Below are 12012 nucleotides of genomic sequence, written 5' to 3' on the forward strand. Positions count from 1 at the left end.
AATAGGGGTTGGCTGTAGTGTTTAAAAGATATATTGCCCCTCGTTTCACGGAAAATTTCCCCCTTAATAGGGGTGTTCCAAAGGAGGGGTTCTATTGTATTAATGCTTTCCAATTTTCAGTACAGTATCTGTGATACAATATAACAAATTCAACAAATTGTAGGCCTATGTCAGTTATTCAAAGTAAAGACCATTAATAGTAGCCTATAATATTAATTCGCTGCATTTGTAATACAAAATATCAAATTTAACAGAAGGGCCAATAGTACCAAATGTAGGCAATTACGAAACAACACATGAGCCGCCTGAAACTACAGTGTAAAAACAATACTATATAGGCTATAGAAAGCAAAGGATAACCATTTAAGACCTATGGCTTATTTCAGATTGATTCCGAAAAGCACATATTGCCGGAAATAAAGGTTAACATACAAGTAAGGCCTATTTAGATAATTTTTTAAGCGATTATTTTTTCGTTGATTAGTAACGATTAAAACAGTTAGGCCTATACAACACTAATAAACAAACCAGATGAAAATATTCGATGTTTACAAATTAAGCCTGTGTATTGTTTACATATTTAGACATTAAAATCGATTAAATAATCCTTTCAAATACCTAAATTGTAATAGCTTCACGGATCTTCGCTGCTGGACCCCTCCAATGGATTCTGAGTTACGCCTATCCACGCCTAGTTACTCTCATAAAGATAGACGCCACCCCACCCCACCCAACTCCTATACCACACCTCCGTTGGGAAAATCCAGTCTCCACCAATGTATGAGAAACGAAAATAGTAGTCCATAAGATTCCTTATATTTTTGAGTTGTATACAATATACAATTCAAATATATCTTAAGTAACTTATATAAATACATAATAATGTATGTATAGTATACATAGACCTACATCAGGCCAGTAGCCAGCTAAGATTACCATTATGGGGTGCCGGCGGGGAACAATTGGGAGGCAGAGCCTGTTGAATTGCAGTTTCGTTGTTTCATATGCCAAAATTTTGGCGTACCGATAGATTACAGGTTAAAATTCAAAGATTTTTTACTTCCTTTTAATTTTCGTTATACAAAATTAGAAATTGTTCATCAGTAATGATAATAATAATATTTAAGCATTTATATAGCGCTCTTTACCGGAGTCTCTCACAGCGCTTAAAAGTATGAATTATGGAAAAGGGTGAGTTTTAAGAAGAAATTTGAATTGAGAAAGAGTCGGAGGTTGACGGTGGGAAGTTGGTTCCAGAGAAAAGGTGAAAATAAATAAAAGCCTTTGGGGACAGAAAGTATGTTTTTGGTGTATATAGTATAAAAGGATCAAGTTCAGAACGAAGGCCAGCACATAAAGGAGGCCTATATAAAGTTATAAGTTGATGTTAAAAGTACATTCCGGACGTCAAAAGTGGATCTTTCTCGATTTTGGGGATGTAATGCGTACGTTCCCCTTCTCCCCTCCTCTATACGGGCCTAATATATTTATTTTATACCTTATAACAACAACAGATGGTAGAACAATATTCATATTATGAAATTACTGCATGACGACGTCTTCCGTGACTTCCCGCGTGAGTATGAGTCTAGTATGTTCGATACAATGTGATACAATATCTGTACTAATCGATGATAACTTACTGATTGGAGATAAGTTCCCGTTCGAAGTTCACACATCACGTTTAGAGGTCTAGTTTTACATAGTTTTTGTCTCAGCATTGAAATCAAAGGCGTTGAAGATATAATACTATGATTTTCCGTGAGGTCCAGCTAGTGTTGTTCACTATTTTATTATGCACAGACCAAGGTAAGTGGACATGTACTTACTCCTACTATTATTAGATGCTGACGTCAGGCCGGCCGTATATAAAAAACATAATTATGAGGATGGCCCAGCACTTGACCGAATTAGTTATTCCTTATTCCTATTCCTTAACTATTGTGTTATGGTACTCAAATCCTTCAATGTAATCAGTAATAAATCAAAGTAATAGTAAGTTGGTAGCTCCTATTATTTATTAACGAAAATTATTCGCGCTGAATGTGACACGACCCGGCGGCCGTCATTCATTAGCACACCCCGGCCTCGGTGAAAATTGGCAGTACGTGTTTATCAGATTTAAAGTATACATGTACAGCAGTTTAAACAAATATAACGGGCGGAAGAAAAGTAGACATACATATGAGGTGTGACAGTGCACATAGAGTGTAAAAAAAAAAACCAAAAAAAACCCCCAAAAAACAATGGAACAATATGAATTTTATATATAGTCTATATAATAAATGGATACATAATAATATACTGTATTGTGTAGTTGGTTGCAACCAGACAATTGGGATCCAGTTCATGGCACTGATTGCAAAAAGAAAGATTTTTCCGAGAGTTCGTTTGTGTGTGAGTGCACAGCGAATTATTGTGATGACATCGACCAGGATTTCGATGCGTTGCCAGGGCAATACATCGCGTACACGTCGACTAAAGATGAACTTCGACTGAACAGGACCACTTCAAAGTTAGTTCCCGACACAGATGAGTCTGGTAAGTGCTTATGTTGAGAGTATGAATAGTATGGATGTATCCTTGTACAGTAGGCCTACGCAAAGATATGAATTGCCAGTACCAATGGATATGGAAACACGTATTAAGCAGATACAATTAATTTACTAAATACATTTTATAATGCTATTGAATAGCAACAATTGTTTAATTAATAGTTAACTGGACGTATTTATATGAATTATTATTAATAATAATATTATTATTAATATTAATATTAATATTGATAATATTAATAATACTAAAAATAATAACTATAATAATTATAACAATACTGGTAATAATAATAATAATAATAATAATAATAATAATAATAATAATAATAATAATAATAATAATAATAATAATAACAAAGATATGCAATGCATTTTTCTGATCACATTATAGTATACATTTTTTGTAAAGTTTCTATTTTATTATAAACTTTTTAGCCGCTTGTGCTACCTCGTATGTTTTTTGTTTTTTTTCTTTTTGTTTTTTTTTAATTTTTTTTTTTTTTTTTTTTGTAAAGTATTACAAAAACAAAAATAAGTAAAGCAATTAGTGTGGCGCGCAAATATCGACACTCTAAGTACATACATATCATAATATATAAATAAACAAATTTATAATCAGACTGAAGTAAATATATTTTAAGTACCTGCATTTTGCTCATAGGTGATCTGCGTTTGACAATCAACCGTACAGCTCGTTACCAGAAGGTGCTTGGTTTTGGAGGAGCCTTCACAGATTCCGCTACAATTAACATAATGAAGCTGTCGGAATCTGTACAAGAGCACGTTCTCAATTCATATTTTTCAAAAAATGGTCAGTATATCTCAACAATAAATTGTGCAGTTTACATTTCAAAGGCTGATCAGAGATGTTAAATGGTGAATCACCTGATAACATGTCTGGTACGCTACGGGTGGCGTGGTCTGATTTCCGGAATCTGATTTAGAAATTCGGTAGTCACAAACTCCATTGAAATTATACACCCCCTCTTTCATCACTTAAATAGAAGTTGGTAGAATTTGAGTGTTCGAATATGACGCATTACTTGATCGATTAATTAATCAATCGATTAATTAACTGATTAATTGACAGATTGATAAGTTGGTTGATAGATCAATTGCTTTGTTGATTGACTGAGATTGGTTAATTGATTGATTAAATGACCAATGAATTGATTATTGATTGATTGATTGATATTGATTGATTGATTGATTGATTGATTGATTGATTGATTGATTGATTGATTGATTGATTGATTGATTGATTGATTGATTGATTAATTGATTGATTGATTGATTGGTAGTGGTAGATAGGTTTGTTGGTTTATAATAATGAATTGTTCAATTGTTTGAGTGAGTGATTAATCGATCGATCGATTGTGGTAGACAGATTAATTGACTGGTTGATTGATTGAGTGATTGATTGATCAATTGGTGGGTAGTAATAGGAGGTAGGTTGTTTAGTTGGTGAGTTGCTTGAGTTCTAATACCGGTAATACATTCACAACGCTATCTTATGGTGAATTGAATGATCGATTGATTTATAGATTAATCGATTGCATTACATATATTATATTTCACAATCGGACTTTTCTCAATCATAATTAAAATTTTAAATCAACTATGTCTATTTTGTATTAGTTTTCTTCAATCTGGTTTATAGGTATTGAATATAACATGGGAAGAATTCCAATGGCAAGCTGTGATTTTTCGACCAGAAATTATTCATACGATGACGTCCCTGGAGACTTTAACCTCACCAACTTTGCGCTTGCAATGGAGGACCTAACATACAAGGTGAGAACAATCTCAACTTACTGTTACATTCACATTTCACATATAAAATGTAGCACGCCCGCCTACCAAAGACATTTTGTAGACCATGGACGCACATGCGCAGGAACATAACTGATCACGATTCAACTGTCAAGAACTTTGACCAATAGCAGCACATGATGCTTTGTTGTCTCTTAGATACCGATTATTAAGAGGGCGGAGGCAGTAGCTAGTCGACCAATCAAACTTTTTGGTAGCCCATGGGGACCACCGTTTTGGATGAAAACCAATCAAGATATGACCGGAGGAGCACCTCTGTATGGCGAACCTGGGGGGAAATATTACAAAACATGGGCTTTGTACTTTGCTAGGTAAGACAAGTCAGTTTGTGTCTGTTTTTGAGTAAATCTCCTACTTTGAGTCTACAAACCATGACAAAAATTAAAGTAAGGCATTCCACTTTATGACACAATAATTAAACGAATTGTCACGGTATTGTATTCGTGAGCTAAGAATTGCATTATTTAAAAAAAAATGTATATTATATACTCGAAGTAGGGCCTATTTGAAATGCACGCCTCCGTATTGAATCCCGACACGATGGAGTGCATTTCAATACTTTGTTATCTGAGATTAATGAGTGGATCTTTTGGTTTTTGTAATGTTTTAATTTGCTTGTTTTTGGTGTTGTTTTACTGGACTGGGAACGTGGGTTTTACCGCAAGAGCCCGTAGACATTAGCCTACAGCATTGGGATATTCAGTATGAGTTAATAGTTTTTTATTTCTAAAATTTTTCGCTTTAAATGTTTGCATTCATCAACATCCAGCATTTTATCATTTGCTACTATCCGTCACCGCCATAGGTTCATCGAGGAATATGCTAAGAAAGATGTAACCATCTGGGGGTTGACTGGGGAAAATGAACCGACAGCAGGGGAGGTGGAGCGTTACCTCTGGCAATGCTTGTACTTTAATGCGTCGATGCAAAGAGATTTCATCAAACTAGACCTTGGACCTCAACTAGCTAAAAGTGGATTTAGTGACGTCAAATTGATGATTTTAGATGATCAACGCTTCTTGTTGCCCGGATGGGCTGAAACAGTAATGAATGGTTTTAAGTATATTCATATAAATTTCTAATAGCATTCTTTTACTGATAGCATTCTTTTACTGATAGCATTCTTTTACTGATTATCTGTTTATTATAAACAATAGAAATATCTTAGAATTTTTGCGATTTGTAGTTAGAACTACATTCTATCAAAATTCTGTTTTCTTTAAAACACGTTGGAATACTTTTTGACCCTTCTGCTCTTTCCAATGTGCTTTACTCCATGTTTAAGTTCTCTGCTGCCTTAACTTTCTTTGAAGATAGAAGCTCTTTTACTATATGATTTTGTTGTAATTTACTTGTTATTTCATTGATTTTACCTTGATGCACAATGATTTTATTTTATTTTTGAATTATATTATTCCATTAAATTGTATATACATTATTATTCTTTGTAAATTTTATAAATTGATTAAATTGACAGGTATATTTATAAAATTATACAAGCAAACGCTTTCTGTTATCAATATTTGTGTTACACTGAAATGATAATAGGCCTATGCCTACATGTTAATTAGTCAAGGAATCAATGATTATTGTCAACAACACAACATTAACAGCCGAAATCCAGGTGCTTGAACAATGTAAGAAATAAATATATAAAGATATACATATTTAAGTGTTATATTACAGACATTTAACTTACAATATATAAAACAAACTAAACAAAAAGAGTAAGGTATAAATATATACTATATTTTTAATTTTAATAATATTTATATATTTTTCAAGGTACTGAGCGACGAAGAAGCCGCCCAGTACGTGTCTGGTATCGCAGTACATTGGTATTACGATGATTTATTCCCGGCAAGCGTCTTAACGCAAACCCACGAACTCTTTCCTGATTACTTTATGCTGGGGACAGAGGCATGCGAGGGATACCTTCCCCTTGACCGTGCTGTGATACTAGGGAGCTGGGAACGCGGTGAAGCTTACTCTAAGGATATTATCGAGGTAGGATGAAGATATATAAAGGATTATCGTATGTGGAGGGCGGCCGGGACAAGAGCCGCGTCTGGGAGAGCTTCCCTTCCCCAGCTTCCTGGAGAAAAATACAATTCGTCGGGCAGAGTGTTGTGAATTATGCGATAATTACTAACTAATAAATTCAATTATTATTTAAGCTTAAAAGTAGATGTGGCATTTGCAAAAAAAGGCCCTACTGTTTTTGTGATCTGTAGGTGCCACAGAACACAAAACAACCGGAAACGGCAGGGTATGAAATTCGTTTTGTCGACAAAAACCATGCGTTTTTCCTAATTTAGGCTATTTTTCACCAGTCTTATTAGGTTATTCTTCCATTCGAAGGATCCGTAAATCCGTAAGTGCCAAAGAACACATTCGTGTGATCCTCAGGATCAGGATCAGTGTTCTGTGGCCAACAGAACACAAAACAACCAGAAATGGCATGGTCGAAAAATCATCAATCGTCTTTTCAATCGTGATTCTTCCATTCGTAGGATCCGAGGTGTCACAGAATATATTCGTATGATCCGTATGTACAAACATGGAGATATAAAATAGATAATATTTTCAAACCTCAATGGTACAACAGAATAACAACTGGAAATGGCAGGGTCGAAAAATCGTTCATCGTTTTTAGGTTATTCTTCCATTCGCAGGATTCGTAGGTTTTACCGAAAATATTCGTATGATCCGTAGGTGCCACAGAGTGGCATGGTCGAAAAATCGTCAAATTTTGACCTTGCAAATATTGTTATTGAAATAATTATATTTTATATTAAATTGTTTTCATACCTTTCATATGCTCCATAGTTTCCTTCTCTGTTTCCAGGACATGAACAACTTTGTCGCTGGATGGGTTGATTGGAATCTAGTTCTTGATATGGAAGGCGGTCCCAACTGGGTTTCAAACTTTGTAGATGCACCGATCATCGCTGACCTGGAAAATGACGTCATCTATAAACAGCCTATGTTTTATCATTTGGCTCACTTGAGGTATTTCATATTACAGATACTTCTTACGATACGAAAGGAATGTTATGAATCTATACTGGAATTGAATTAATTAAATGATTAATTCAATATAACTATCAGCATTTATTGCTGGAACAGATGCCAATTATATGTATATGCCTATATGACTTGTAAGAAAAAGAAACATTATTAAAAAACAATACGATGTAAAATTACCTACAGATAGGCCTACATACTTGGGTAATGGAACTGCTTTGGTCGTTATATAGTTTCAGCAACATTGAAACACTTAACCTGAATGTAACTCAATATGTTAAGGCCTGTTTACACATGACGATAACGTTCAACGATACTAAAAGCTAAAAAGCAATTCAGAAAATAAAAGAAATGTGAAGTTTTCACACTAGCACGATTCGATAACGATTTATCATAATACGATAAAACGACATCGTCTATCCTATTGGACCACGCACCGACCATGATTGCTTTTAATTTTATTTTATCCAGTAAATTTGTAGAACCAGACTCTGTGCGTATTGGCGTGACAACAAAATGTACTGCCACCAGCGGCTGTAATAAGTTCGACAGCATTGCCTTTGAATTACCTGATGAATCCGGACGAGTTGCTGTCGTTGTTTCTAACCGGTATGAATATATTTCACGAACGCTTTACAAATCCTCATTGTTGAAATAAATCAATAGATAAATGGAAGGATGGATAAAAGAATAAAAGAATCAATGAGTGGATGGACTAACGGACAGACAAACTTTGCTAAGTGTCCTTTCTAAAAGCAACATTTTTTTTATTAGCACTTGAGTTACAATAGTATAGTAAATCAAAACATTCATTTATTCTTATTTTACTGTAGGAACAATAAACAAGCTGACATCAAAATTTGTGAAACTGAGGTTGGATGTATACGCACAACCGTCGCCTCTCGCTCCATCCAAACCTTTATTTACACCAACAAGCCGGCAGATTCAACATCAACTCTTTCCTTCTCTTATTTCACCACGTTTTTGGGGCTTTTGATGTCGATATTCTGGAACTCTTAGGCAATTTTAAGAACAAAATTACTTCTGTATTACCTATATTTACAGGTCACTGTTTTAATCAGTTCTGTTAGTTGATTCTTTAGTTTTCATTTGTTTATTTGTTGTATGTATTCAGTGGCGTAACGAGTCATAGGCCTGGGGGCGACTAAATGTTGGGGCCCCGTGCCAGTAAAATATTTTCACTCACAAAGTGTCCGGGGTGTGGATAATGTTCCAACTAAAAACAAATATCTGAAAATATGTCATTGAAGTACTCATCAACTATTGAGTATTCAACCATAAATCAAACTTTGTGTTCACACAAAAAATTGTTAATTGTGCATCGTCATTCAAATATGATTTATTTTATTTATTTTTTGGTACTGTATTTGATATTGGTAAAAGCCTCTTCGGAGCTCCATCGTTTTATTTATATTTATTTATAATGTACCATTCGAACAGCAGACCAACACTGGGTTTCGGATACCCTTTTGACTGAGGTCCCGGGGCTACACCCCAGAAAGCTCACGGGCGTTACTCCACTGTATGTAGTGTAATTGTGCTGTTAAGTGTCATGGAAGAAGTTCGGATTTAGTGTGAATGCACATTGTTAATTTAATCCTGCTTGACGTCAGTTCACACGATAACTTTTTTATGCTTTTATGTTAGGCTAAGTTGTTTCAAATGTAAGTTTTGAAATGTAAATTTTGGATCAAAATTTACACACCACTGAAACATTCTGACGTGATGCGGGTATCTTTTTTTTCGGAGTACAATACATCAAGATTCAGATTCAAAGGGTTTACCTTGGTTGTCGTGTCGAGACCTAATTCATCTTTATAGGCCTACTAATGCTCACCTTCCCTCTCCCCTTCACGTATTTCCTGAATAAGGAGTTGCGAAGCGCCCATTGAAAGGCAAAGGTCGGCTTGAACGAATGGATCGCATTTGTTTAATGAAAGATAGATCAACATTCTTTGTAGTTGTACTACTCGTCTGTGTTATACATTAGCGACTATGATAATAAAGTACCGAAAACTGCGACAACATTTCTTAATTGAAATACAAAGTTATTAGCATCATCATCACTATCATCAACATCATCATCTGCACCGACACCAACATCTTTATAGTATTATTATTTAATTTGAATATAGTAGCCTATTATGTTGTTATATAAAAAACCCAAACATATCATATACTATCAATTCTTTCTAATTAAATCATCAAATAAAGGTAAATACAGTGTTCGAATAAAGGACATAATACATCGTGTAGCGTAGCTCTCAACGAATTTTGTCCTATAAATAAATGAATAGTGTAATAAAATTTATCTGACAGGATTCGAACCTCCGACCTCTCACCGTCAAGGCGAGCGTCATAACCATTAGACCACATAGCCTTTGTGGTTAACATTTGTTGTGATTGTATTACTTTTGTGTTGTACATTAGCAACTATAATTAAGTATCGAAAACTGCAATAACATTTCTTTGTTAATTGACAAAATGATGCCATTGACATTGAAAAAATGATGCACGAGATTAACATCTACTTGAATCATTTTCATCATGCCATCTGATGGACATGCCATCTGAGTAGAATGGTTGTGTCCAGCTCTAAGTAGCAAGTGCATAGACATGATAAGAAGACGACGAAATGTTTCTATTTATGATGAAATCAACAATCAGGAGTCATGTACATTTTCAATAAGCAGGATTTTATTTCATCTTGCACCTTAACATAAATAACAAACAATTATAAACAACAGAATTTGAAAGAAACTTACTAAGACTAAGTGTAACTATTGCAAATTTCCCTAATGGTTGACCTTCCATTACAAAAATGCATATTATACAAAAAATTACAAACAATAATAAAAATAATAAATTCATTAACATTGAAGTGTCTTTTTTAAATCCAAAAATAGTTTTAATCGGTCATCACCTTGGAAGCTTAAAAAAAGATAAACATAACAAATAAAAATAGTGTGTATACCGGTATCATAATGATTCTGACATTCAAATGATTACAGCTGGACAATGGACCTTTCCAGGGTGTCAATCAAACTTAACAGACCAATCAGAACGGGACAAGAAATACGCGCTTATCTTGTCCAACAAACGCTGGTGTTTGCATAATGTTTTACAATGCCGTTTTATAGGACCTTAGGAACAATGTCTGAAAAGGCGGGGCGAGCTTAGCGAGAAAAGTCTATTCTCCGAGATCTAAATGGACACAGGCATCTAGGGTGATAAAAAAAAACATATTTTTTTTTTTAATTTTTTGAACTTACTGATAACATTTATTTCTTTTCTTTTTCTTATAAATTACAAAAGAAAATAACATATAACTTAATTATTAAAGATGTATTGTCCCTTGCTGATGTCAAAAAATCATAAAAAATTAGTTTGAAATAAACTTGCTCATATTGCAATAGCATTCAAATGACTTGTGCATAACAATTAGTGAATTTAAAAAACGTGAACCCCGATTTTTAAACCAAAAAATTATAATAAAAAACTTCCAGTGACTGGAAGTGTTTCTATCATTTTTCGCTGTAAACTGATGGGTAGACATTTTTTAAATACACTAATTTCTATGTTCAAGTTGATAACTTTATGTTAATTCAGAATGGGCAAGTTAATTTAAAAAAATATTTTTATGATTTTTTTGGTACTTATTTGGACAATACATCTTTAAAAGGAACACATCCCAAAAAGCAAGACTTGTGAAACTCAAAAACAAAGATTAATTAAAATATAGCAATAACACGACATGACAGGACACTACAGGAGAAAGGGAGATAAAGAAAAAAAAAAGGAAGAAAAAACAACGAAAGAAACACAGATGTTCAAGTAAGATGATTTGGCCATAGATATATACAGAAAATTAATTAAACGTAGTAAGACAGTAGGTATTTCTTCAGTTCTCTTCAGTTCTCTTCAGCGTTTCAGAGGACGAACTTTTTATTTGATGGGGAATTTTTCAATTATTCCAGGGTTAAGGACCAGTGTCCAGAATATTATGTCGAAAAGATATTGAAAATGAGTAACTAGAAAATTTCACAATTTTGGATTTATTTAAAGGACTTCCTCCGCAGAACCAACCTGGGCCCTGCTACATGACCTCACTGAGGGCGCTCACGATAGCCCTGCATGTACATAACAATTTTAAAGTTACAAAAAAAAAAAATGATACATTATCTAGATCTAGGCCTATGCATTGGCTGAGATGTATAGATATAATAAGCACAAATGCAATGGACGAATGCAGCAATTCACTGAAGTCCCAGAAGCAAAATTAACAGTTTGCAGGCCACTGCAGTCAACCTAGCATTGTTGAAGCAATTATATATAATGTCCCTGTAATATAATTTGTGTAATATATATAACTGGAATTACAATGTAACAAATGATTGGGACATATTGTTTTGAAAACAAATGATGTAAAAGATGTTTCAATCCATTGCAGCGATTCCAGCTATTTTTCAAACACTGATGTCCATTAGTTCACACAAAAAAACACACACCAGATTGCCATGGTTAGCAAAACATATGTGCCATGGGCTTGCAAACATTTGTTGACAACAATGGATAA

At 34.1% G+C, this 12012-nt stretch overlaps 1 protein-coding gene across 1 annotated transcript; it reads left to right on the top strand.

The window, feature by feature from the left end:
- Positions 1-1573: 1573 nt before the first annotated feature.
- Positions 1574-9461, top strand: LOC117108389 (lysosomal acid glucosylceramidase-like). The gene is made up of 10 exons (XM_033250388.1): positions 1574-1809; positions 2347-2541; positions 3217-3366; positions 4216-4349; positions 4527-4699; positions 5194-5431; positions 6174-6395; positions 7237-7400; positions 7887-8024; positions 8249-9461. Exons 1-10 carry the CDS (start codon positions 1752-1754, stop codon positions 8433-8435), a joined length of 1659 nt encoding a protein of 552 aa, XP_033106279.1. The 5' UTR covers positions 1574-1751; the 3' UTR covers positions 8436-9461.
- Positions 9462-12012: the final 2551 nt, after the last annotated feature.

The sequence above is a fragment of the Anneissia japonica genome, unplaced genomic scaffold (genome assembly GCF_011630105.1).
Source record: "Anneissia japonica isolate Jap-2015-1 unplaced genomic scaffold, ASM1163010v1 scaffold426_len1935630_cov189, whole genome shotgun sequence".
Classification (NCBI taxonomy): Eukaryota; Metazoa; Echinodermata; class Crinoidea; order Comatulida; family Comatulidae; genus Anneissia; species Anneissia japonica.